Below are 24,710 nucleotides of genomic sequence, written 5' to 3' on the forward strand. Positions count from 1 at the left end.
AGAGAGGGGAGGGGTCTGTGAGCCCAGGGGGTTGATGAGCATGGGGACCTTGCTTCCCAAGGCCTTGCCTTTTGGGGAGAGTGTGGGTCCCAAGCTTGAGGACAGGGTCCCAGGGATTCCTAGTGTCTGAACTGGGGTCCCAAGTGCCCTCATCCTGCCCTAGCCCTCTGTGGTGCCCCTCAACCCGCCTCTTCAACGGCCTGCTCTCAGCTCCCCAAGCACTCACTGCTCCCCAAACTCTGCAGGTGCCTGCCTCAGGCCCAGACAGCCTCCCTTCCCACCCAGTCCAGGGCAGGAGCCTTGACCCGGCTCTCAACACCACCTGGGGGAGTGCGGGGGTGGGGGGTAGGTGGGGGGGCATGACAGCACACACAGCGAGCTTGGGCTTGGGCATTTATTTCCAAGTGACTGGCTGCCCGGTCTGCAAGGGGAGGGGTCGGGATGACCACTAGGTGGGCAGCCTCCTGGGCACCAGCCCCTCCAGGAGAAGCATAGGTCCTGACTGGCCTGGGAGCCGAGGGGCCTCTGTCTCCCGGCAGAGGGTGCATTCGGCTGGAGCTGCTTCTTGCTGCCGGGGTGGGGAGACACCAGGGGTCCAGAGGCACTTGTGGTGGGCACTGGCACTGTGGGTTTGCGACGCTCAGGAAGACTGGACCATGCGCTTGTGTGGGTCGAAGACATAGCGCTTGAAGGTCAGGCGGATTGTGACAGGCTGCGAGGGCTCCGCTCGCTCCACACCCTCCTCCTCGTTGGCCGCCTCCCCCCGGCCAGCCCGGCCCCGCTTCTTGAGGACTGGCATCAGGGTCTTCTTGGACTCAGGACTAAGGCCACCTGCAAGGAAGAGAGGACGAGCCGGTCACCTGGCTGCCATGACTCAGGGCCCCCGCACAGCTCCGGCCAGTGTGCCTGACCCCTGAGTGTGAGCTCACGGGCCCAGCTCCATACCCTGCCCAGCCTTTACATGCTCACCCCCGTTACTGTGCATCTAGGCCCCCCAGGGACGAGCAGGGACATGGCCGGTTCCCAAAGCCATGGCTGGAGGAGCTGATCTTTATCTTACACCATCAGCTGCACCACCCTCTGTTCTGGCTGGGCTCAGACAGGGAGCACCAGCGGCAGCCCAGAGGGTGGCAGATGTCACCCTTGCAAACCCCCCCACCCTTCCGCTCTGTCTCTTAGCCACAGCTCCTGCTTGGGGACCCCTCTTGCTGGACCCTTGCAAGCACCGTCTTCATACCACCTCCTATTGGTTGCTATCCCCCACCCTGTCCTGGTCACAGGAGCCTGTGGGCATGGTGCTCCTGCAGCAGGAACACCCTTCCGCACCCTTCCCAGGGGAACAGTAGGTCCCAACAGCCCTCCTTCATCAGAGGGAAGCAGCAAGGGCCTGTCCCTGGGACTTGCACCTGGGAGGGGTCTGCTTGATGCTGGTAGAGGTGGATGACCCTTTGCTTGGCTGGCTTCTCTGAGCCCAGAGTTCCCAGCGCCCTGGAGGCTGGCAAGTGGGCAGCCTGGCTCCAGATCAGAAATGTCAGGGGCAGGGAAGCCAAGTGGGCAGCGACTGGTGGGACTGCACCCGGGGGGCAGGCTGGAGACCTGGTCCTGCAGCCTCCAGGAGGGGATCCCCTTCTGACATATGCAAAGGGGCTACAGCCTGCCCCCTCCTGCCCTGGGCAACTAACTATGCTGCTCCGGCCCCAGCTGCAGTACAGGGGCCGAAGGGGGCGCGGTGCTGGGCCTTTGTGTCCCAGCCAGAGGGGTGTGGGGCTCAGCTGAGGCCCTCAGCGCGTGGCTGCTTTGTCACTGCACAGATGAGACCAGTGGGAGTAAGAAAGAGTAGTGCCTTGCTCCAGGCCTGCAGAAAGTGGGACAGCCAGGGCTTGGACACCAGACCTGATGACGGCAGAGGCCTGTGCTCATGTCTGGAGCCCTGGTGGCACCACGGTTAAGTGCTTGACGACTAACTGAGAGGTAGGTGGTTCGAGCCCACCAGTGTCTCCTAGGGAGGACTCGGAGGCACTGTGCTGTCTTGGGCGTCCCGTGGGGCACTTCTGCTCTGCCCTACAGGGTTGGCTATGGTTGGAATGAACCTTTTCCTTGACTGCTGCCTGCTTGTCCTGGCAGGGGGCCGTCTCCACTGTGGGTTCTGGAGATGGTTCTGGGGAGGAGTGCAGGCTGTGGCAGCATCCAGCACTGGCCTTGGAAAGCTGACCAGGAGGCTGGCCCATGAAACATCTACCACACGAGCCAGAGAGATGCCAAGGACGGCCCGAGCCCATCTGACCACGCGCATCCAGCCTCCAGCCCCCTGGGGCACCCTGTTGATTTTCCAGGGCCTGGATTCTGGAAGCAGCGGACAAGGCTGCCCACGATGGTGCCTGAGAGAGGGAGTGTGGCACTTGGGATGAAAAGGGCCCTCCTGCCCAGGCAGCAAGCCCCAAGGCTGTGTCTGATCTGAAGCCCCGTGTCCAGCTGGCCCGCCCTCCCCATGGCGGGGACTTTGGGAGGCATGGGGATGGCCCCAGGCCAGGTCCCCAGGCCAGCTGCCAGCCTGCGGGTATCTGCATCCCTGAATCAGATCACAGCCCAGCCCTCTGCAAACAGAGAAGGGGCTGGCACCACAGCCTGACAAATGGCAAGGTGGCCCGTCTCCCTGTGGTGCCAGCAGGTCTGATGGCTGCATCGGACGGGGGCTCCCGGCGGCGTCTCCGCTGGGCTGGGGAGACAGGCGTGGTCCAATCAGCAGCCCATCTCTCCCCTGGAGGCTCTCGTTACACACAAGGCATACCTTGAGTTGCCCGAGCCAGGCCAGAGCCGGAAACCCTATCTGGCCTGGTAATGGCTAGGTCCCTGTGCTTAGTCTTCTTCTGAGGCGGCAGCTCCTTCCTCTCCTCCCTCACGGGCCGCCTGGCACCGACGCCCTCAAAAGAACGCCTCCACCGCAGACCCACCCACGGGCCGCGGGGCTGTTTAAGCTCCTGGCAAAGGTCACCAGGAGACATTCCTTTGTGGCCATGCTTTTTGCTTAGCCAAGTGGCCAGGAAGAGGCAAGCTCTGTGCTGAAGTGTCCGGGGTTGGAGCCTGTCGCCCTGGCTAACGACGTGCCGGCACACAACCTGCCTGACTCACATGATGCTTCCAACTTGTCTGTTGCCTTTTACTGAGCTACATGCAGAGAAAACTCTAGGAATGGTAGACAGCGAAGGGGGCCGTGCCAGACTGGGTGCCAGTGCCTGCGGACTCAGTGGCCAATTAAGGAACAGACAGTAAGCTGGCAGGTGGGACGGCCCAAGGTGGCTGAGCAGAGCCAGGAAAGGGGCCAAGGAATGGGGTGGGGACCTTTGGGGAGACCACACACCACAGAAGATCCAGCAGAGAAGTCCCCAGGAAGAAGTGAGCTGGACTGTTTGGGGACCAACAGAAGCTCGAGTGGCACAGTGTTGGGGTGCAGGGGCCCAGGGGATGAGATGGCCAAGGTGCTGGGCTCCCAGAAAGGTCGGCCTTGAGCTGTGTGTGAACTTGGGCCCGGATCTAAAGTGGCTGACGGCTATCTGCTCCTCTGCTTGACCATCCCGCCTGACCTCCCCCCTCCTGCATCAGCCTGGGGACACAGACAAACAAAACAGGCCCTTGCTCACAGGAAACCTCTCTTCCACTTCCCCTGAGACTGCCCCTTGGGGCCACACCAGACCTGCCCTTCCCTCCCCATGTCAGCAAGAACTTCCCTGCTCGCTTCTGTGGGCACGGGCCACAGCAGTGTGGCTTCAGTTCCCAAACAGCCCACCCTGCCCCAGGTCTCCCTCTGTTGCCCAGGAAATGGAGGTCCCAGTCCATGTGCCTTACTGCCCTTGACCCTCACTGTTCGCAGGTATGCTGGGCACTGTACCCCTCACCCACTTCTGTCCGCCGGGGGCTTCAGCACCTGATAGGGTCATCCCCAGATGTTCTGATAGCCTTCAAGCCACGGTGCAAATGGCACTTCCCTATGAGGCTTCTGTGACCACCTTGTTTAAAATGTCAACCTACAGCCCTCTGAGCCCTCTCGAACTTTCTAGAGCTCTTATCACGCTCTCACATCCACCATCGTTTCCTCCTTGTGAGGTTCACTGTCTCCCACTGTTCCAACAGGGATCCCCCCTGGCGACCCACCGCTGTGCTCCTCAGGCACACTGGCCGAGAGGATGCGTTAAGCGCAGGGCAGGACTTGGCTGGGCTAATTTCAGAATCCCCACAGAGCAGGCCTTGAAGCCCGGCTCCTACAGGAGCTGGAAGGCAGGCATGGCCGGGAACGCAGACACACAAAGACTTGTGCACGAGGGTGTCCCCAGCACAAAGGGTGAGGTGGCCTCATTTAACCCTCACGACAAGGCACGGAGGAAGAAGCTGAGGCCCAGAAGGCCCCAGGAGTTAGTCCATGGCGCAGGGCATACAGCCCCAGCTACCTGCTGCCAAGTCTGCCTGCTCAGTCACCAAGCGAGCCAGCCACACACCCCCACCCCCCCTCACCCCACCCCCGGGCCTGGCCATCAGGGGCTGGTCCAGGCAAGGCCAGCACCTGTTTGCCATCCTGAGGTTCAGAGGTGGCTGAACAGGCTGGCTCTGTCGTCTGGAGTTACACAAAGGAAAGCTAAGAGCTAGTTTTTTAAAAGTGGAGGAAGCGACCTATGGGGGAGAATGCTGTACCAATGGGGTGCAGAGCAAAGGGCAGGAAGGCGGGCCGGCGGGAGCAGGGTGGTGAATAAGGTCTTTCCTGAGCAAATCTGCTCAGGCCCTGCTGGCTGGGGCCCCTGGGCCAGTCCTGAGTTCACCACTGTGACCCCATGGGAGCTGCTGGATCCCAAACGAGGTGGGGGGTGGGAAGGCAGGAAGAATGCAGAGGGGAGGGGGGAGGGAAGGTCAGCCCGGTGATCCCTGACAGCAAGGGCTGCCCTCCTGGCACCTGACTTCCTCAGCGACTCCCTGCGGTGGCTCTTACTGCCCCTACATGGCGCACGTGGGTTCCACGGAGCTCCCACCTCCAACTTAGTCAGGGGGTCCCATTCAGGATTCTGCCCTGCCCACAGGACACAGTTAGTCCCTTTGCTGGGCACTGGGGACATCTGCCAGCCTCTACACACGAACCTCAGGACACCTAACAAAGCCTCAGAGTCTAGGGCCTCCGGAAACATCTTCCACCTGGCTCGAAGGCTCCTTCCTGCTGGTCTGCCCAGGAGTCCTCGGGACCACCACCTGTGTGGTCTGTGCGGTGGGAGCCTCTGGCGCAGGGTCATGGCCACGCGGAGCAGGCACAGCACTTCAAGGCCAGAGAGGCCAGCACATGCTTTGACCCAGCAGGAGAGGCAGAAATCCCAGCCCTGGCCCTGCGGCTTGTTTCCACTCGGCACCCCAGGGCCTGCCCTCTACCTGGCCTGGTTGTCCTGAGAGCGAAATGCAAGACCGGGGCCTTGGTGCAGGCTCCCACCTCCTTACCCGAAGCCCAGGGTCTGGCTGCCAGCTCTATTTCTAGCCTAGTCCAGCCCCGGAGTGCAGCCACGACCCTGGCGGGGCGCTCTCCCCTTGGCTTTCCTTGGGAACACTCTCCCAGGACCAGGCCGGCCCTTTCTCACCGAGCGCCAGGGCTACACAAAGGCACAATAGGCCTAGGGCCGCTCTGGGTCTGGCCTGGGTGCAGGGTAATCAGGGAAGAATGCCAGAAGCACAACTATTTCCCAAGCCCTGGCCGACGGGTGCCATGCGGACACGGCGATCAAAGGCGGCAAATTGCCTCCAATTGCTGAAGCCGCTTTCATGTGGGGGGGGGGGGCAGACTGGAGGAGGGGCCGACATGCTGGTGGGCGACTGAAACCCCCCAGTGGGAACCAAGCCCTTGCAAGCAGAGTGGGGTCATCGACCCCCTTGGTGGCCTCATGGGGCAGAGGCCAACTCCAGTCACCCTCCCCCCCCAACAAGCAGCTGGGCTGACTGGACTAACAGGGCAGGAAGAGCTGGAAGCAGGCGCCGGGCGCTGCTGGAGGCCAGCACCCTGGTGGTGAGTGATGAGGCAGGGTACACCGGGGCCAGCCTAGGGGAGCCGGACAGTCACTGAGTCCCACCAGGTCCTGAGATTGGCTGGTCTACTGAGGCCCATGGGCAGGAGGGGCTGCTGGGAAGAGGAGACCCGTCAGTGCCCAGGCTCTGTACTCGCCCCACCCAATTCATGAAGCCGCTCAAGGCCACAGGGGCCATGGAAGATTTGTGAGCAGCATGGACCCCCATGGTGGATGTGCCGTGATGGGGAGACAAGAGCAGCCCTGGAGGGGGCCCAGGGAGGAGGGTGATGAAGGCAGAGTGGGGGGAACCAGAGCAGGAGCCAGCGAGTCCCTGTCAGTGCTGGGAACTCAGCATCCTGCACAGAGACCTCCACTTGGAGGTGGGCAGTGTGGGTTTGGACCCAGGTGCTTCTGCCTGTCACTGGCCTTGTATGTGGGGACCTGTCCATCAGCTGCCCTGGGAGGAGGCCTGCAAGGGTGGCAGCCTGGGTCCCAAGTGTCCGGGTCTCTCATGGCAGTGGAGGCCGAGCCCTCGCTGACAGCTTGGCCGGCAGATGTGAGCCGGGGCGGGCACAGCTCTGGGGAAGGTGTCCAGGGAGGAGGGGGTGCTTGGCTCCCTTCTGGGCCAGGAGGGGGGATCAAGGGGAGACTTCTTTCTGGACCCTATAGAACTCATCCTCCCCTTCTCCTTTTGAATCCGCAGCCCCTGCTTTGTCAGCCTGGGTTTCTGTCTTCACTCTTGGGGGCTACAGCTTTTACTGTGGTGGCTGGGGTGGGGACGGGCGTCCGCATTCTCCCTCCTTTCTCTTCCTGCAATGGATCCCGAATGTAAACAAAGATGCAATTTGCTTTAAAAAGATAAGGTGATTACATTTTTATCAACTTGTTCTCCACTGTCCCTGCAACAAAGGGAATTAGGGGAAGGCGGGAGGCAGCGGCCTTTATTGGCGCCGTGCGGAGGTTCTCGAACGCGCACTCCTGGGCTCCGAACAGCCCCTTTGATTGGGCTGGAAGCCGCCGGGATGGGCGCCACGCACACCCATTTTGATGTCTTAATGTTGGCTAATTCCTCCTTTAATTTATATTAAGCTTCTTAACAGCAATGATGAATTCTTCAAAAACAAAAAAGAGCCCTTCCAGAAATCATTCCCACACCATGTAAACTGAAATTATAATGTATTCAAGGCTTCGGAGATGGGGGGGGGGTGCTGGGGAGGGGAGAAGTCACTGCATTATGTGGAAGGCAGGGTTTTTAAGGCAATAAACAAAACCATTCTGAACTAGGCAGGAAATGACTTGGTCTCAAGAGCTAGCTGGAGGCTCAATTATTCCTGGGGAGGGGGCCCTAAGTGGAGGAAAGTTGTGTGAGGATGTTCTCGGTCCAGGCCCATCTGCTTCCTGGAGGTGCAACTCGTGGGGGTGGGAGTCCAGGGGCTCCCAGACAGCTTCTCCCATGCACGGCTCAGCACGCTCCCCTGCGAGACGCAGGCCAGGGGCTGGTGCGGACTAGAGGCGGCCAAGGGTTGGGGCCGCCAGTGTTTCGTGAGCTCCCACAGAGACCTGGAGACAGGTGAGCTGCAGCATGCCTGTTTTCCAGTGGAGAAAGGGGAAGCAGGAGAGGCCCCAGCAGAACTCCCTAGCGTCGTGACCCCTTTGGGGGTTGAACGACCCTTTCACGGGGTCTCCTGATTCATAACAGTAGCAAAATGACAGTGGTGAAGTAGCAATGAAAATAATTTGATGGTTGGGGGTCACCACCACATGAGGAGCTGTATGAAAGGGTCGCGGCGTGAGGAAGGTGGAGAAGTGCTCAATACGTCGATCTCAATCTACCAGTCGATCGCAAATGTAGTGTGGGTAGATCGCACGGCATTAAAAAAATTGGCGTAAGCCTATCATCAATCCCGTCACTTAAATGATATACAGCGCAGCCAATCAGATGCAATCTTAGGTGTCAAACGCATGCGCAAACAACTGCGCTGAGTGCAGCAAAACTGACAAGCTAAGTGTCATCGCCAATTTTTAGACTGGTTTTCTCTCTTAAACGTAAGAAAGAGCATTAAAATGAGTGGGGGAGCTGGACAAGAAGACAAAAACGTATCACTTTCACACGGAATGGGAGATGTTGACACTACAAGCCAACATTCAGCTGAAGTCCAGAGCACATGAACAGTTCTGGAAGTTACTCGCAGAGGGAAAGTACCCAAACGTGAGAAAATGTGCTACCTCCTTGACTGCATTCTTCGGCTCTACTTATTTATGTGAGTCAGCCTTTTCCCACATAAAGATCATTAAGTCCAAGTACCGTTCCACCATGACTGATGATCATTTGGAAGAGTGCTTGAGGCTGGCTGTCAGTAACTACTGTCCGGATTATGCATCCCTGGCTCATTCTATTCAGTGCAAGGCATCAGAGTAAACTCAGGTCATGACAAAAACTGTAGTTAATTGTGTTGTTATGCAATATGGACTCATGCGGTTATGCAAGGTACATAAACATACATTGTACATAAAAAGAATTCTTAATGCATTTATGAATAAATGTCATAAATAAAAAAATATATATGTTTTGCATTTTTGTAGTGGGTAGATCATTTTGACTTGATCATTTTATAAGTAGCTGGCATGCTGAAAAGGTGTGAGCACCCTGCCCTAGGGTTTCTGAGCCTGGAAATCTTTATGGGAGTCAACAGTCTGACCTTTCTCCTGCAGAGTGGCTGCTAAGTTTGAACTGCTGACCTTGTGGTTAGCAGGCCAATGCCTAACCCACAGGGTTACTGGAGCACCAACCAGGAATGGGCTCCCCAATCCTCAGGCCAGCCCCTGGAGAGCTGCCTTTGCAGCCCCTAGTCCTTGGTCCCTGCTGCTTCCCCACGTGGTGGCTCACCGCCGCCTGATTCTTTGTCATCCAGACCTTCTACTGGCCTGGGCCGCCCTCCGGATGCTTGTCTACCCACAAACCCCTACTCCCGAAAGACCCTTGCCAGAATGTTCAGTCCCCTCTGATCCCCAGCCTCCCCATTCAGGGTCCTTTTAGCCCACAGAGGGCTCATCGGCAGCTCCAGGGAGCTGTGGATGGCTAGGAGGAAGGAGGGTATAGGAGTGGCCCACCTGGCATCCAGCCTGGCATCCATCCCATTCCCCTGAGCATCACACGGGAGGCCCACTCCTCAGCAGCTACCCACAGGAGCAGGGGTGAGAAGGGAAGCCCGGGCATCAGTCCCTCTCCACAGCGGAGATGCTCCGACTCACAGGCCAGAGGCAAGGCTAGATGAGGCTCGTCACATGCAAAGCAAACACATCAGGCCCCGAGGTGCTTGTTTCTCTTCTGCGCCTAACCACCCAGCATCCTTCCTGTCAGACTCTTGGACCTGACTCCAGGGGCCCCGAGTGCTGAAGGGACACAGTGGGCCAGCACAGCCACAGCCACAGATCAACACAGGGGTCAGGGAACTGGTTCAGCCACAGCCAGGGCCTGGCTGGCTCTTCCCTGGGGGGACACACAGCTGTGACAGACATATACCAGGTGGTCTTCTCAGAGGAGGAAGACTGGACCCTCATACTCGCCTCCTGACAGAACCTGCGGTTGAGGGTCCGAGGGCTTTTGAAGAGCTCAAGAGAGGGCACTAAGGGTCTGGAGACTGGGCACTGTGGCCTGGCAGAGCTGGCAGACAGGCGGGCACAGCTTCTAGGCCACCTGGCTGGCCAACTGTGACAGGGCTGCGATGGGACAAAAGCCTCTGGGTGGGGAGGACCCTGCCGGAGCTGGAGCATCCCTGCTGGGCCCTGATGCAGGAGGGGAGCCAGGCCACGTTCAAGTGACTGTCCCAAGTGCCCTCTTCAACACGGCTGCCCCGCAGCGTGTCCGCTCACTGTGCAGAAGCCACCGCATTCATGCCCCAGGATGGCCCCTCGGGCTGGGGATGGAACGATCGATGTCCAGGCCGGGAGTGGACAGGCTGCGCGTGGGCGGCTGCAATGCACCAGGTGCTGGGGGTGGCCAGGGCACCTGCTGCTGGCCAGGGAGTCTGACGAGGAGGCATGGCCACTGAGGGCCCGCTGCTCTCAGGAGGAACAAAGGGTAGGGTAGGGTGGGGTGGGCCACAATGGGGGCAGGGATGCTGGCACAAAGTTGAAGTTGCCTTCTGAGCCAACCAGGGCCCTGACTCGGGCAGATGCCCCTCCAAGTCCCAAGGTGTCATGGGCATGACAGGTTGAGCACTGGTCTCCAGAGACTTCCAAGGGCAAGGTCTTGGAGTCTGTATTGGGGGACCCAATGGAGACCACCACTCTCCTGGGCCTCCACCACTGCCCACCCAGACCTGAAGGCTGCCCATGGAGCAGGGAGGGGATGAAGCCCATCTTGTCTGGGGCAAGCCTAGTCCAAACGGCCCCTGAGGTGGTTCCCAGCCAGTCCTTGATGCCAACAGTAACACGAGCAGCAGGGACCGCGGGGACACAGTGTCCAGAGGCTCTGGACCTTCCTGAGGTCCAGCTCCATCCACACCTGAGGATCGAACACACCTTCAGGGGCCTTGTTCAGGCTTCAGAGCTGGGAGCGGTAGAGCCTGGCTCGGCCCCAGGGGGCCCCAGGGTCCGGGTGCTCAGGCCTGCACAGGAGCTGGCAGAAAGCCACCGCCTTGCCCTCTCCGACAGCACCACACAGCCACCTCTCAGCTCGCAGCCGGGGGACATCAGCCCCTGCCAGATCACACAGGCTTGCATGCGTGCACACACCAAGTCTCGTGACGAGACTTCCCAGAGGGAGGTGGTGGTTTGCAGGGCGTGCTCTGTCCCGCTGTAGGGCACAGTGGACGTGCAGGTAATCACAGAGGGCAGGGAGTACGGTGCCAGGAGACGGTCTCCCACCTGCAGTGAGGGCGGTGCCAGGCCATGTGTGGCAGCGTGGTGTACTTGTGCAAGATGAGAGCGGCTGAGATAGAGAGCTGTGGCTTGGTCTGCAGCCCAGAGGTGCACAGGTGGGGCCTATCACTGCTACAGTGATGCACCCTCAAACCCATGCGCCTTGTGCCCTCACCAATTCAGGGTTGTCCGGGCTTCACTGGGGCTGTGCCTCATTGGGATCGTGTGGTCCCTGATAAATGCCACCTTGTCTAATTGCTCTGCCCCTATGGGGTGGGGCTTCTAATAGGCCCGCGTTTCAGGAGCAGGCTAAGATCTGCCAAGAAGAGCAGGCCCAAGTCACTGGGCCAGTGGTGGCAGCCCCAGGCCAGCCCAGCAGCAGGGCATGTGTTTTTGTTTTCCCTCCTCTTCCAACGGGTGTCTCAAGCAATGAGACGTGGACACCCCTGAGAGCGGGTGAAAGTGCAGGCAGTGTAGGCAGGGCAGTGACCCTGGAGGGGCCAGGAGCGGTTGTCGGAGGCAATTCCGGGAGGAAAAAACACGTGGGGGTAGAGCCACCCTGGACCTGGAAGCTGGGCAGGTTGGAACATGGACAACTGGAGAAGGACTGGGAATTGCCTGTCGGGACCAGGCAAAGGCAGGGACACAGGGAACTGGGGCGTACACAGGGCACACGGGGCATACATGCTGTGGGGAGAGGCAGGGCCGGCACCCGACTCCAGTTCCCGCTCTAGCCGTGTAGCCCTGCGCGGTGAGTGAGGGACTTTCTTCTCTGCCTTTGTAACCACGAGAAGGCACGCTGACCCTGATGTGGGGACAACATGGGGCAGGCTCATCTTCCAGGGCCAGGGGCCGGGCCTGCTTAGGGACAAGGACCCTCAAGAGGGGAGGCTCCAGGAGGGCCTGGTTCTGGCCCCACCAGGAGCTGGTATGCAGAGCCTGGGCACACAGTGGGCACTGCACTAGCCAGCCTTCTCCTCCCCTTGGGGAATGCCGGCCACGGTGGTGGAGGCTGTGACTGGCCACGGCCACTCCGCATGGGCTGGCTGGGGTCACCGAGGAGTAACGGGATGGCCAGGGGGCGACCCAGTCCCCGATGGCCCACTCAGAAGACTGGCCCCACCACTGATGAGCTGAATTTTAATACTGCAAACACTCCCTAATGCGTACACTCTTCAACCGCAGTTAATCTTCAATTAACATACCTAGAGCAGAAACTAAGATAACTGGTTTAAAATTTAGAGCTTATTGACAATAAAAGTCTTTCTATTGCTTTCCTTAAAAAAAAATTCAACATATTAAAAATGTCATTTTTATGACTGGAGGGAAAAACCCACCCAGAATAATGAAGGCGAACAAAGGCGGGAGCAGTCATTTTCTAGGCCCATGTGTGGCCTCCTGATTACTGTATCAGCCCCGGCGGAGACGGCAGCGGCAGAGGGGGTAGGTCGAAGTGGTGGTGACCGTCCTCTCTGGCTGACTGTGAAAGCAGGGAGGGTGCACTGGGAGGCGGGTGGCAGAGGGTCTGCATGCCTCCTGCCATAGCTGTAGGTGCCCTCTCTGCCATGACTGCAGGGTACACGCCCCACAGGGGTGCAAGGCAGACCTGCGTCTGTGCTAGGTCAGTGAGTGCACCACGTGGCCTGCAGGTGGGTCTGGCCTGTGGCCCTCGAGCCTAACGGGCAGGCAAGTGCCTAGGCGGGCTTGGGCTTGACAGTGGCAGTCCACATCATACGCCAGACCCCTCCCTGTATGTTGTATTACTGCTTCTCCCCGACGGCTCACAGACAGCTGTTTGCAGGGCTCCCTCCCTCCCTGCCCCCCACCCAGTGGTCCTGAGGCCTGTACCCAGCCCTGGCACAGAACAGTGGCCTCCAAGTGCCCCTCATTTTGTGCTCACCAGTGTCGGAGGCTTCTCCGTCCATGCCTCCTCCAGCCCTCATCAGAGTCTTTGCTGGGCACCTACCACGGCCGCTGGCCCCTGGCACAGCATTCTCAGTGAGGGCAGAGCAGAACTCTGCTGAGACCCAGGGAATACCCCGTCCTCAAATGTGCCCCCCCTTTCCCAAAACAGCCTGTGCCCCAGGCCCGGGCAGGGCTTAAGTGACATGTGCTGTCTCTCTGGTGGCCGGAGGGTTAGACCTTTCCTTGAGGCTTGCTGGGGTTATTTTGTACATGGGAACTTCGGTCTGGGGTGGGGTGCGGGGCTGTCCATACCTTGGCACCCAATCTGGGAGTGGGCCCAGCCCTCAGTGTGGGGCAACATCAACAGGTCCCTGGGCTCTTAAGAGGGGGCGGGAGGGCTTTGGGCAGGGCCAGCAGGGCCCAGACTGAGGGCAGGAGTGTGCACGCGGACCGACAGGAGCTTGGTGGGCCCCGTCTGGGGTCAGCAACACAAGCATCAAAGCAAAGTGCCCACGGCTCCATCACCCTGCAGATGCCCTGACTCCCGGCTCCTTGTCTGTGAAATGGGGCCAAACAACTGCGTTGCCCTGCACTGGGGACGCCACACACAGGGTTACAGGGCCCTTCCTCCTCCTCCTCCTCCTCCTTGTTTCAGTAACACTCCAATTGAGGCCACCAGCGATGACAGCACCCATGTCACCCACCGTGGTGACAGGATTCTCTCTGAAGCTGAAAGCAGGGCTGGGCTGGCCTGCTGTGAGCCTCAGAGGATCTGGCTGGCCTCTGCAGACCTGACCACCAGGGCAGCTCTAGGGGCAGGGGACACCACACACTGGCCATGGTCCCCTGGGGAGGGGAACAAGGGTTCCTCAGGGCAGCAGCAGGCTCAAGCCTCCCTCTCAGCAGATGGGGGAGCTTCATCACCCTGGGGGAGGGCGGGCTCGAGCCAGACACAGGCTGCTGTCCCCTCCAGCAGCACTGGACAAGGGCAGGGCTGGTGAGCAGGGCAGCTCGGCCCCCACTCAGGGGACATGTCGGGGCATGGGGTGGGTGAGAGCTGCAGGGGTTGAAGTAACCAATCTCCTAAACCCAGTGAGGCCTCAGCCTGGGGAGTCACGTGTGCAGACCAGAGGCAGGGCTGTTTCCCGGCCAGGGCCAGATGCTGCCTCACTCCTGACCTCTGACCACTCCTGTACACTCCAGGCGCCTCTGTAGGGAAACCAGCCCACTGTGAATGGGGCTCACCAATGCGGACTGCCTCCATTACGCAAGCAACAGGACCTTCCTGCCCCCCAGACCTATTCCAGGAAGGACCCCCTCACTTCCCCTATTTCGCAGGCCATACCGGTCCCTCCATGAGTCCCTGCGCTGACCCTGCAGGAGCCCTGCCGCCGCTCTGCTGCTTCTTGGTCCCTCTCTATCCCAGGCCCTGAGCCACCTGGCGAGCAGGCCAGACAAGGGAGAGTGGGGGCCTCTACCCCAGGTGAGTGCACGTGTCTGATGGAGTGAGGCGTGCCACACTGTGCTGCAAGCCAACAGGGCACAGGGGAGGGGGCAGGGGGTGGGGTGTGCTCCATTAACACCTTCCATCACCCTCTCCGCATCCAGTCCCATGGCTACCTATCAACCTGGCGGGGGCCCCGTACATGGCCTGACATCGCAAGGAAGGAAACACCTTTGGGGCACCCAGGATGGCCAGAGGTGTCCTGTCCTGTCTGGTCCTCAGGGGAAGTTGGTGTGGGGAGGAAATTGCCACATCTCCGTGTTAAAGTGGGTTTTGTTTCCGGCGTCTAAGTGGCCAGCCCTGTTCTGCAAGAGGAACATGTGTGGCTCGGGGGTGGGTGTCTCGTGAAGGCCATGCAGCCTGCTTGCTCATTCACGTATCTGAAACGGTGCCCTGAGCACCGGCCTTGTGCCAGGCCCTTGCCTGGGTGCTGGGAGAGTGGGCCAGAGTGAATGGCGCAGATGAAGGCGCTTGCCTCCACAGTTCCTGTCCCAGGGGGAGCGGGGAGGGGCAGCCAGCCCGAACCGCACTGCGGGGTGCTCTCCGCAGGGAGGCTGCTTTCGGAGGGGCCTCGTGGAGAAGGTGCAGCTGAAGCCTGCACACGCTGGGAAACACCGGCAGGGGGAGGCCCTGAGAGAGGGGTGTGCACAGAGGTGACGCTAGAGGCCAAGGGGGAGGGACGGGAAACTGGGGGTCTTTAGGAGAGTGGATGGAGGGTAAAAGTGGGCATGGAGACCAGGGTAGCTATTGCCAGTGTCTGGGGACATGAGTCCCCAGAAGCAGTGAAAGGAGGTTGGTCCCCCCCTGGTTTCCTCCTGTGGCTGGCACAGCTGGGGGCTCAACCTTCAAGCACTTCCCTCTGCATCAGGCCCCATCTCAAGCACAGACACTTAGTCCCAAGTGAACTGGTATTTGGGGCAAGGGCCTTTATCTGACCAAGGTCCCAGCTGTTGCACCTTCGCCGGGGTGGCGGTTTAAACCCACCCAGAGGAGCCTTGAGAGGCTTACCACCCAGTTCCTAGAAAATCACACTGCGCAGACGAGATCACCCTGAGTCGGAACTGGCATGCTGGCAACCAACAACAAACACCTCCTGCGAGTGGTCCGGATGCCAACCCGCTACTACCCACCACAGGGCGCGGCCACCAGGAAGCAAGAGGCACTTTTGGACAAGTGAGTACGGTGCTGCATCCTCCCCGCCCCCCCCTCCACCTAATACCCTTACAGTTGGCAGGTCATAGCGAGGGAATGATCACATACATGACTGGGTCACTCCAAACCACTAAGAATCACGGCCCAGTCAGGTGGACACAGCTCACAGTCCACCCTTTGAGGTCTAAGAGACCACTCTGAAACCAAGTCAGCACCCCTTCTCAGGGACGCCCTTAGAAGAGTTCTGACTTCCACAGGAGATGGCCCTTTGCCTGTTTCCTCCCCGGATCAGCTGTGATCTTTATGCACCCCTCTGTCCCCCAAGTCTTATAGGCTTACTCTCTTTAACAAAAGACTGGGCAGCCGAGTCCTTAGTGAAAATCCTGGGGGAGATAGATGGCCTTAATTTATACCATCACATTGTCCAAATCGTTACGTTTTGTTTCCATTGTGCTCACTTCATTGTTAGCTGCACCTCTTTCTTCCCACACTTACTCTGAGTGGCATGGGGAAACCAGGTAGCCTCCCTAAGAGCTGGCTTAGAAATCTCACCAGAGAGCTATGCAAGTTTGTCACTACACTTTGTTCTACCTTCCAACAAACATTTGAGTATATAGTTCAGATGAGCTTTTGGCCACTGCACAAAAATACCACCTTTCCTCTACTGTCCAATCACATGTCCATCATTTCTTCTTCTTCTTCTTTTAAAAAAAGATATTTTTTTTATTGGAGGCTCTTACAGCTCTTATAACAATCCATACATCAATTATATCCAGCATATTTGTACATATGTTGGCATCATCATATCTAAACATTTACTTTCTATTTGAGCCCATGGTATTAGCTCTTCCCCCTTCCCACTCTCATGATCCCTTGATAAATTATAAATTAATATTGTAATTTTCATATCTTACGTTGACTGCTGTCTCCCTTCACCCATGCTTTTGCTGTTCTTCCCCCTGGGGGGGTGTTATGTATCAGTCATTGCGGCCCATCATTTCTTTTTAAAGCTTCACTAGAAGCACACTTAATACCTACCTTTAGAGCAAAGTTCTATGTTGGCGCCATATGTGTTCTTTAAGATATTAAGAGAGTCACAGAGCTCTCCTCATCTCCTTCTGAGCCCCAGAAGGAAACCAGAATTGCCTTTGATGTCCATAAATCTACCAATAGCCCCCCCAAGGCAATCTAGGCTTTTACTATTAACCCACTGACATCAAGCCAATTCCGGCTCATAGCAACCCTGTAGGACTGAGCGGAGCTACCCCTCTGGGTTTCTGAGACTTTGAATCTAACAGGAGTAGCAGTCTCATCTTTCTGTGGTGGAGTGGCTGGTAGGTTCGAACCGCTGACTGGTGATGAGCAGCAAAATGTCTAATCTCCTATGCCAAAAGCTCTTCCAGTTTCTACCTATTCCCCCAGGCAAAAATGGTTTCCCATTTGGGATACAGTTGAAACCCGGACCTTGACACTAATTCGTTCAAGAAGGAGTGTCCAGATGCGATGGAGCTGAGTTCTGAATCAAGTTTTCCCATAAGAAATAACTGAAAATGGATTACTGCGTTCCCGACCACCAAATTTTTACCCTAACCTTGCCTTTTTTGATACAAAACATTACACAGAAATTTCAAAGTAAATAAGTTCAGAGTTAAATAATATAATTTAAATAAAAAACACAACGTTAGTAAAGTTTTTAACAACTGCAGTATGGCCCCTACCTTGAGATGGATGAGGATCTGGATCTGTGGACACGGATGCAGAGGAGGGATGGGCAGAGTCATTGTTTGGAAGGGGAATCCCCTTCCATAAAATCAGCTGGTAGCTGCTTTTCAGGAGTTTTTTTCCCTTCTTTGTCTTTTTTCACTAGGACCTGGCTGGCTTTCTCTAAAAAAAAAATCTGTCTCCTGTGGTCTGCTGTTGGTGTTTCCTTAACTGTTTTCTGAAAGGGTTTACTAAATTATCATCACCAATATCGACAACACGGTTAACCAGTTCCTTATCATGATGCTTCTTTTCAGAAATCTCTTTAGGACCCATGTTTTTTTTAATCTCAAAACAATACAAAAAGCCACAAAAACTAAGGCAATTACAGTAAAATGCTTGGAATGCAGCCGCAACAGGTTTAAACAGCACTACTAACAACGCCAACTCACGCCGAGTACACCGAAACACGAACTGCTTTTGTTTAAAGATCACGTGCGTTGGGTTAGATTCTGATGTTTTGTTCAAGCTCCGATGCCAAATTTTCTCGACATTTTGTGTCAAATTCCAATTATGTGGAGTACCGGGTTCTACTGCATCTGTTGAAGCATCACCGCCCTCTTTCCATATCCGATTCTGTCGTAGTTGGAAGGGGCGTCCTTTCTATGTGTGGACCCGGTGCTCTGGAGATCTCCACATCTTGCCCTGGGTCTAGGAAGTTCTTAGCTCAGGGGTCCTGGGTTCAAAGGGGGCCCTCCACCTCTGGCTCTCATTTCTTGGGGGTACTGAGCCATCCACCCCTGTTGGCTTCTCCTTGAGCTCTTGTTAAGATAACAGGTGACAGGGACCACACCACAGGGATGGTGTGGTCTTATATATCAGTTCCGGGCTGTGACCTGAGGAAGGGGCCGTCCCTCACCCTAAGCTCCTGACAACTGACTGGCTGATCACCTCAGGTCGTATCATGGGGGAGGGGTGGTTCCATCATGGAATAACTGCCAAACCATTGAGAATCAAGGCTCAGTCAAGTTGACACGTATTTGAGGTGGGGGTGGGGCACTGTTCAATCCCTGATCGAGGGCTGGCTAGCGTCAACAAGCCCCCCAATAGTACCCACAATGCTGTCACTGCAGGCCTGTGGGGGTTGTTCTCCACAGTCTTGACCGGTTGCTGCCTGTGGCCCCACCAGCCGCTCAGAGTCCAATCCTAAGAAGGGACCGTGTAGGGGGGTATGACTCACCCAAGTGCTTGTTGGGCCCAAGGGGAGCCTGAGGCTCACCTCCTCCCACAGCTGTCCTGTCCCCTGAGCCAGCACGACGCAAGGCCCGTGGGTTAGTCCACGTGTCCTACACCCTGCAGCTCCGACCTCCTGTTCTGGCAGTGGGGTGGGGGCGGCGGCAGGGGCACAAAATCACTGTGTAGAATGAAAACCAAACTCCTCCCAGTCTTCCTGGAATGTGGGACCACATTTATAAACTGGGGTTTTGAGAAGTACCCACAATGGAATGGGGCCGAGAGGCCAGGCTTGCTGTGACTGGCTGCCAACCCACTTGGCAATGAGGAGCTAGGCGGCTCTGCTGGGCCTGGCCTTGCCGCTGCCAGCTGTGTGACTCCCCTCAGGCTGTGTGAGTTCCCAGGTTGGCTTCACACCTGGTAGCTGAGATGAAAGAGAACAGGGGCCCCCAGGGGATGAGCATAATATGGAGGGAGATACCCTTGGGGGCCCGTGGTGCCTGCCAGAGAGGGTGCCGTGGCTCACTCTGCACCCGCTTGCTCTCAGGGACTGGGGGGGCTTTGCGTGAGGCTGGCCATTAGGACAGCAGAGAGTGTCACCCCGTTCCCAGCCCTGGGTCCCCCTGGCTGCCAGCCTGGGAGCATGTGACAGCACCTGTGTGTATGGTGTCAACCCTCTGGGCTGGAGCCGTGACTACCTGGCTGAGTGAGAGGCTCGTGTCCTGGCAGCTGTCCCCCTTCATCTAGAGGAGGCCCAGGCCAGGCAGGTCCTTATTAGAGAGATAACGGGAGTGGGAAGGGCCCCTGGCCCCTGGGGGTTAATGCTAAAGGCACATGATCACAGGAACGGGGTGAGCACCCTACCTGGGACTAGGCGAGCCCCACTGCGGGAGAAGCCATGCTGGGACAGGCAGGGCCTGGTTCTGCCTTTTACTGGCTGTGACCCCAGAGCCTTGCTGCCACCTACCCGTGCAACCATGGGGACGGTGAGCCCTGCCCTGAGGTGGAGGGGACTAGTGTTGTCAGACACGGTGTCTGCTCCATCACAGCGGACAGACGGGGCTGCCGTGGTGCTGGCTGCCACTGGCTCCCCGCCCTCTCTCCACTCCAGGGCACCCCTCCCGTTGTGGTATGGAGCCAGGGCAATCGAGTGATGCCCTGGAGCTCCCTTCTGTGGGAAGGGAGGCAGTCCCAGGCTCTGCCCCCAGTACCTCCGCTCCACACCAGCTGCAACAGTGAAATTGCCAAGACATGTGAACCTTTTTATCAAGGGAAAGAAATGGAGGGTGGCCTTGGGAAGAGGGCTCTGGCCTGATGGGGAGCAGACTCTTCCTGCCTCCTTCCTGAGCTGGCCCAGATCCTGACACCAGCCATCCCAGAGTCCCCTTGGTCCTCACAGTTCAGCCAGCATCAGAGAAGGGCACAGGGCACCAGGGCTACCTCAGGCTTCGCTGCCCGTGATGAGGTGCCTGCCTCAGGCAAGTCACCCTGTCAAAGCCGGCGCACAGGGGCACATCCCAGCTCCTTCCTTGACGGGCTTGGAGGTCATTCCCGGAGACTGTGTGTCAAAACCCTGCATCGGGCCTGCTCCGCGCCAACACGGCCACTCCAGCTGCCCCTGCGCACCGCCAAGGGTTGACAGGAGGCCTGCGGGCAGCCATGCTGGGTTGGCAGCCGCCGGCCAGGCTTCTGATCAGAGGAGAGGTTCTGCCCGCCTGGCTTGCGCCCACAACTCCCCACCCAACTCTCTTGCCCACGTAAGTCTAAAGTCAGCTAGAGCGTCACCAATCCCAGCACCCCTTCCTGCCCTTGGCTTGTGGGTCCGGAGAGGGGTGAGACCACTGACAGATTCTCAAGAGAAGCTGGAACTCGGCTCTCATATGAGAAGGCCTCACTGTGACACACATTTGCACCCTCCTCTCCCTTCTAAGTCTCACCTGCCCTTGGGGAGCACGCCTGACCCCCCCTTCCCCCAGGAGTCCCAGGAGTCCCTGGTGGCAGCCTCTCCCATGGTACTTCTCACCGCCAGGCCCTGTTACTACCCCATGGCTCCCACCCCCGCAGTGACTAACCATTTCCTTACATCAACGCACTGAATTCAGCTGGACATGTTGACCTTTCCAACCAGGGGAAAGCAAGCCACGCTCCTTGTCGTGAATGAGGTACTTGCTGCTGGCTTGCTCGGGTAACGCCTGGAATCACCCAAGGGTGGGTCTCGGTAGGGCGCCAGAACCACTGCCTGCAAGCCTTTCTCAGGGTGACCTGCAAGCTGCCCTCCTTGATTCTTGCCCTTGGCCTGTGGCAGGCCAGGAGCCAGCCTGGGCGACCCTGCGTGGGCTCTCGGGCCCCATGGCCAGACTTTCAGGGGCTTACCAGTGATGCAGGCTCCTTGGGGCACGGCCCACGCTCCTCCCTCCACCTCAGCTCGCGTGGGCTACACATGCGAGGTGGGGTCAGGGCCGTGCTATAAACCCTGCAGCAGGAACCACAATGTGCTAGCCTGTGAGTCAGATCGGGCCTTCGCTGTACTTCAAAAATTCTGACCCGCTGTCAGCCGTGAAAAGACGTGGGACTGCAAGCTGTTGGCAGTACAGGGTATCAGGGACCACCGGGTGGCCCTTCTTTACCCAGGGCCTCTCGCACTCATTGAAGCCCCTCTCCACTGCAACCCCCACCTATGCCCACTGCCCCATCATGGCTAGGCCATCCACTACGTCGCCTGTCTAGTCTTGTAGCATGCTCATTGGCCAGGACTGCTCAAAGGGCCACCAGGTGACATTCTGCCATCAGTCTGAGCTCCCAGAGCCCTGGGGGGTGGGTCCTGGGGGCTGTCTGCAGAGGCTGGTGTGGCCAGGGATGCCTAGCAGGAGTGGGACGGTGCCTGTGACCCTCCTTTTTTCCAAGCCTGGGGTCTCTAGATGGTTCATAGGGCCCTTCCCCATGCCCACATCACCCAGGGCAGTCGCAGGGAGTCCGAGGCAGCACGAGGCTCTCTCTGGCCATTGCTGTTACTGTAGGGTAGCTGGTCCTGCCTCCTCAGGGACAGGGGACATCACCCCTCCTCATGGGATTATGATAGGAAAGCCCTTCAGGCACCGGGCCCAGCTGATACTCAGCTGAGACATGGGGGCGCTATTCCCGGCCTTGCCACTGACTTTGAGCCTCAGGCAGCCCCTCTCCAGCTTAGCAGAGCCTTCAGAGGGGCTCCTGCCCCGTCCGTCCACTCCTGCTCAGCTACCGCACAAGATGTGGGACTGGGGTGCTGCCCCTCCCCCCGGGCGCCACCCCCCCCCCCCCCCGCCCCCGAGCTCGGATCCATCCTCCTCAAGTCTGGATGCCTACTTCTTGCTTCCTTCTCTTGCTGCCCTGCTGCCAGGCCCACACCATCCACCTGCAATGGCGCCCAGCTCCTGTCTCCCTCCTCGCCTGCCCCACACCACCCCATACCCCATGGGCTGTGAACACAGTCCATGGGACCTCTGGATGCTCTGTCCTGACCCTGCCAGACTCCTGCTACCCTGGTTTCCAAGCGCCTCCCGGTGCCAGCACAGGCTGGGTGCTGGGGCAGCGGCCGGGGTGTCCTGACTTCCCCCCTCCCTGGTAGGCAGAGCTGAAGTTCCTGCTAATGAGCCTGCCACCTTCCCCGTGTAGTATGTCCGCTTCTCCTCCAGGACTTGGCGTCCATCTCTGGCTCCTCGAGGCCAGTTGGTTCCCCGCTGGCCTTCAGGCTGCGAATGCTCCTCGCCAGTACTTCCCGCCCTCCTCAGAGATGCTTGGAACCAGCCTGGGGGGCAGACCCCCCACCCCTCGACGAGGTCTTAGGAGGTTTAATAAGTTGTTGAATGCAAAGACGATGATCTGAGACACCAACCCCAACTTCGTTGACAATGTAAAAGTGGAACAAACAATAAAGGGGCCGTGTGATGTAAAACTTCACAGTCCCTCCAGGTGACAGTGAGCTGCCCCGTAAGGGCCTGGCCAGTGCTCCTGGGACACCACAGGCTGTGGGCCCTCACCCTTGCGCTGGGTCTTGCCCCCCCCCACCCCCGTGTCCAGGGGTCTGCCCATCCTAAGGCATCAGAGTCAGGGTGCTGGCAGTGTAGACATCTGTGTCTGTGCCACCCCACCTTACCCAGCACCTGCTGCGTCAGGGCCAGTGCAGGGCTAGGAAGGGAGGATGTCCACCAAGGGATGGCGGGTGCCTGGCCTCAGGCCTCCTCCAGGAAATATCACCTGTGACCACTAAGAGTTCGGGCCCTGCACTGAGACCCCCGGGCTTCTCATCCAGGTGTTGTCTGTATCAGCAAGTCGGCCTCACGCACGGGATTTCATCTGAGTGTGGCTCAGTGTCCCCATCTGAGAAAGGGGGCACTACGGCTACTACTTCTACCCACTTACACGGTGCTGCGAGGCCCAAGTCAAGTGCTGACCACGGAGCTGTGTTAGCTGCTTCCGATGCTACAACGGCAATTACTGCGTGCGTGTGTGTACACACATACACACACACACACACACACACACACACACACACACACACACCGGCACCTACCGCACACCACCCCCTCTGCACTTCTCATAGGCACTGACTGAGCTCGGGGGCGGCCCTGCCACCATCTGCCGGTTACTCATTCCAGGGAGCCCTATTGATCACTGCTGAAGCGCTGCCAAGGAGAACATGGCCGGCCGGTGGGCGCCACAGTGGAGGCACAACTGAGCGGGTGGCTGGGATCATGGACCCCTGCTTTGGTGGGGCTCTGAGGTGGGCGAGAGGATGTGAGGGGCCGAGGGCCAGCGGGAGGCTGGGGTGTCCGCACACCTGGGGGTCTGTGCAGCTCTGCCCCCTGTCTGTGCAGGGAGCAGCAGGTGATGACCCAAACCCAGGTCCCCTCTGAAGCCGCTTCCTTTTCTGGACAACTGTGCGTGGGGTCAAATTTCAGGCCCCAGAGGAGGAGGAGGAGGAGGAGAAGGAGGAGGAGGAAGAAGAGGAGGAGGAGAAGGAGAAAGAGGAGGAGGAGGAGGAGGTAGTCTTGCTTCTCTCTCTCTTTTCAGGTTCATCCTAGTCCATCTGCGAGGATGTGAGGGGGAAGGGCAGGAAGAGTTGAGAGGGGCAAGAATTTATGAGCTCAGAGTGCAGGCTGCCTTTGGTCGGGGGCGGGGGATGGGAGGGTAACATTGAAGGAGGGGGTTCCTTTTGCCAAAACAATATTTAATTTTTTTTAAGTCAGCTACAAAGCCATGATTAAGCTCAGGGCCCTAAAACAAGCCCATAAAATTGAAAAATATTTATCTGGAAGGGTGGCAAGTCTAATAAAAGTTTTATGAATGTTTTACAACTGCCCTGTCAGGAAGCTGGCCTCTCACTCACCTCCCTCCTGTCACAGCCCGACCCGACACACACGCGCATGCACACATGTGTGCACAGCGCAGGCTGCTCTGGGCGTGCACAGCCAGAAGTAGTTCAACAAGGACACCAACCCCCACACGGGCACCGAGGCCTGCACACCGAGCTCCTCTCTGCGTGGATTCTCTACACGCCCCCGTGCACATGGACGCACAAATTCATTCATGCCAGCCTGTGAGCACAGGCCCGCGTCCACACACACCTGCATGTGTGGGTACACACAAGCATGTGCACGAACATCTGCATGCATGTGATACAGTCCCTACAGGAAGACTTAGCCATTTGAAACCCAGGGTTGATGAACCTAGAGCGGCAGCAAGTAGGATAAGGGATTGTGGGAGGCGGGGAGGGGAGTGGTGGTGTGGGGCAGGCGGGGAGCTGAAGTCAAGGAGTTCAAGAAGGAAGAGAACGTTTTTGAAGCAGCCTGTGGTGGCAATTGTACAGGGCTGCTTGGCGTGATTGAACTATGGAACAATCTGCTCTCTGAATTAGCTCCCAATAAAATGGGTTTTGGAACAAAGAAAGAAACGCGTAGCCACAGTCCACACAGCAGCAGAATCCATGGGAGTCCCACGGGGCAGGGGCGGGTCTATTTTGGAGGTGGCGGCAGGAAGTACCGCTGCGCCCCGTGTCGATCAGCATCTGTCTGCTCTTGGACCCCGGGGGCTGATGATCTGTCCCTGGTCTGTGTTCCCCATCGGCCGACCTGCACCCCTCTTCTTGAGGAGAGCTACCTGAAGGAAGCTCTTCTGAGGCGACCTGGGACCCCTCTCCTCTGGTAGACTAAAGACTGCCAGAGGCTTCTTCCCAAGACACTGGGACTCGGAGGCCTTGCCTGAGAGGTGGCCTAACAGAGCCTAACACTCAGCCAGTCTCCAGTGGCCACTCCTTAGCTCCCGTCCTGCCAGCTGCCAAGTGCCCA

General features: G+C 58.2%; 1 protein-coding gene across 1 annotated transcript in view; it reads right to left on the minus strand.

The window, feature by feature from the left end:
* Positions 1-380: 380 nt before the first annotated feature.
* The window catches only part of EEFSEC (eukaryotic elongation factor, selenocysteine-tRNA specific), a 315,381-nt gene continuing 291,051 nt past the window's right edge, over positions 381-24,710 (minus strand). The window contains exon 8 of the mRNA XM_030885558.2: positions 381-831. Coding sequence (XP_030741418.2) covers positions 641-831 — 191 coding nt within the window. The 3' untranslated portion in view covers positions 381-640. The remainder of the gene's footprint in view (positions 832-24,710) is intronic.

The sequence above is a fragment of the Echinops telfairi genome, unplaced genomic scaffold, assembly GCF_000313985.2.
Source record: "Echinops telfairi isolate 266 unplaced genomic scaffold, ASM31398v2 ScPeMD7_31;HRSCAF=116, whole genome shotgun sequence".
Lineage (NCBI taxonomy): Eukaryota > Metazoa > Chordata > Mammalia > Afrosoricida > Tenrecidae > Echinops > Echinops telfairi.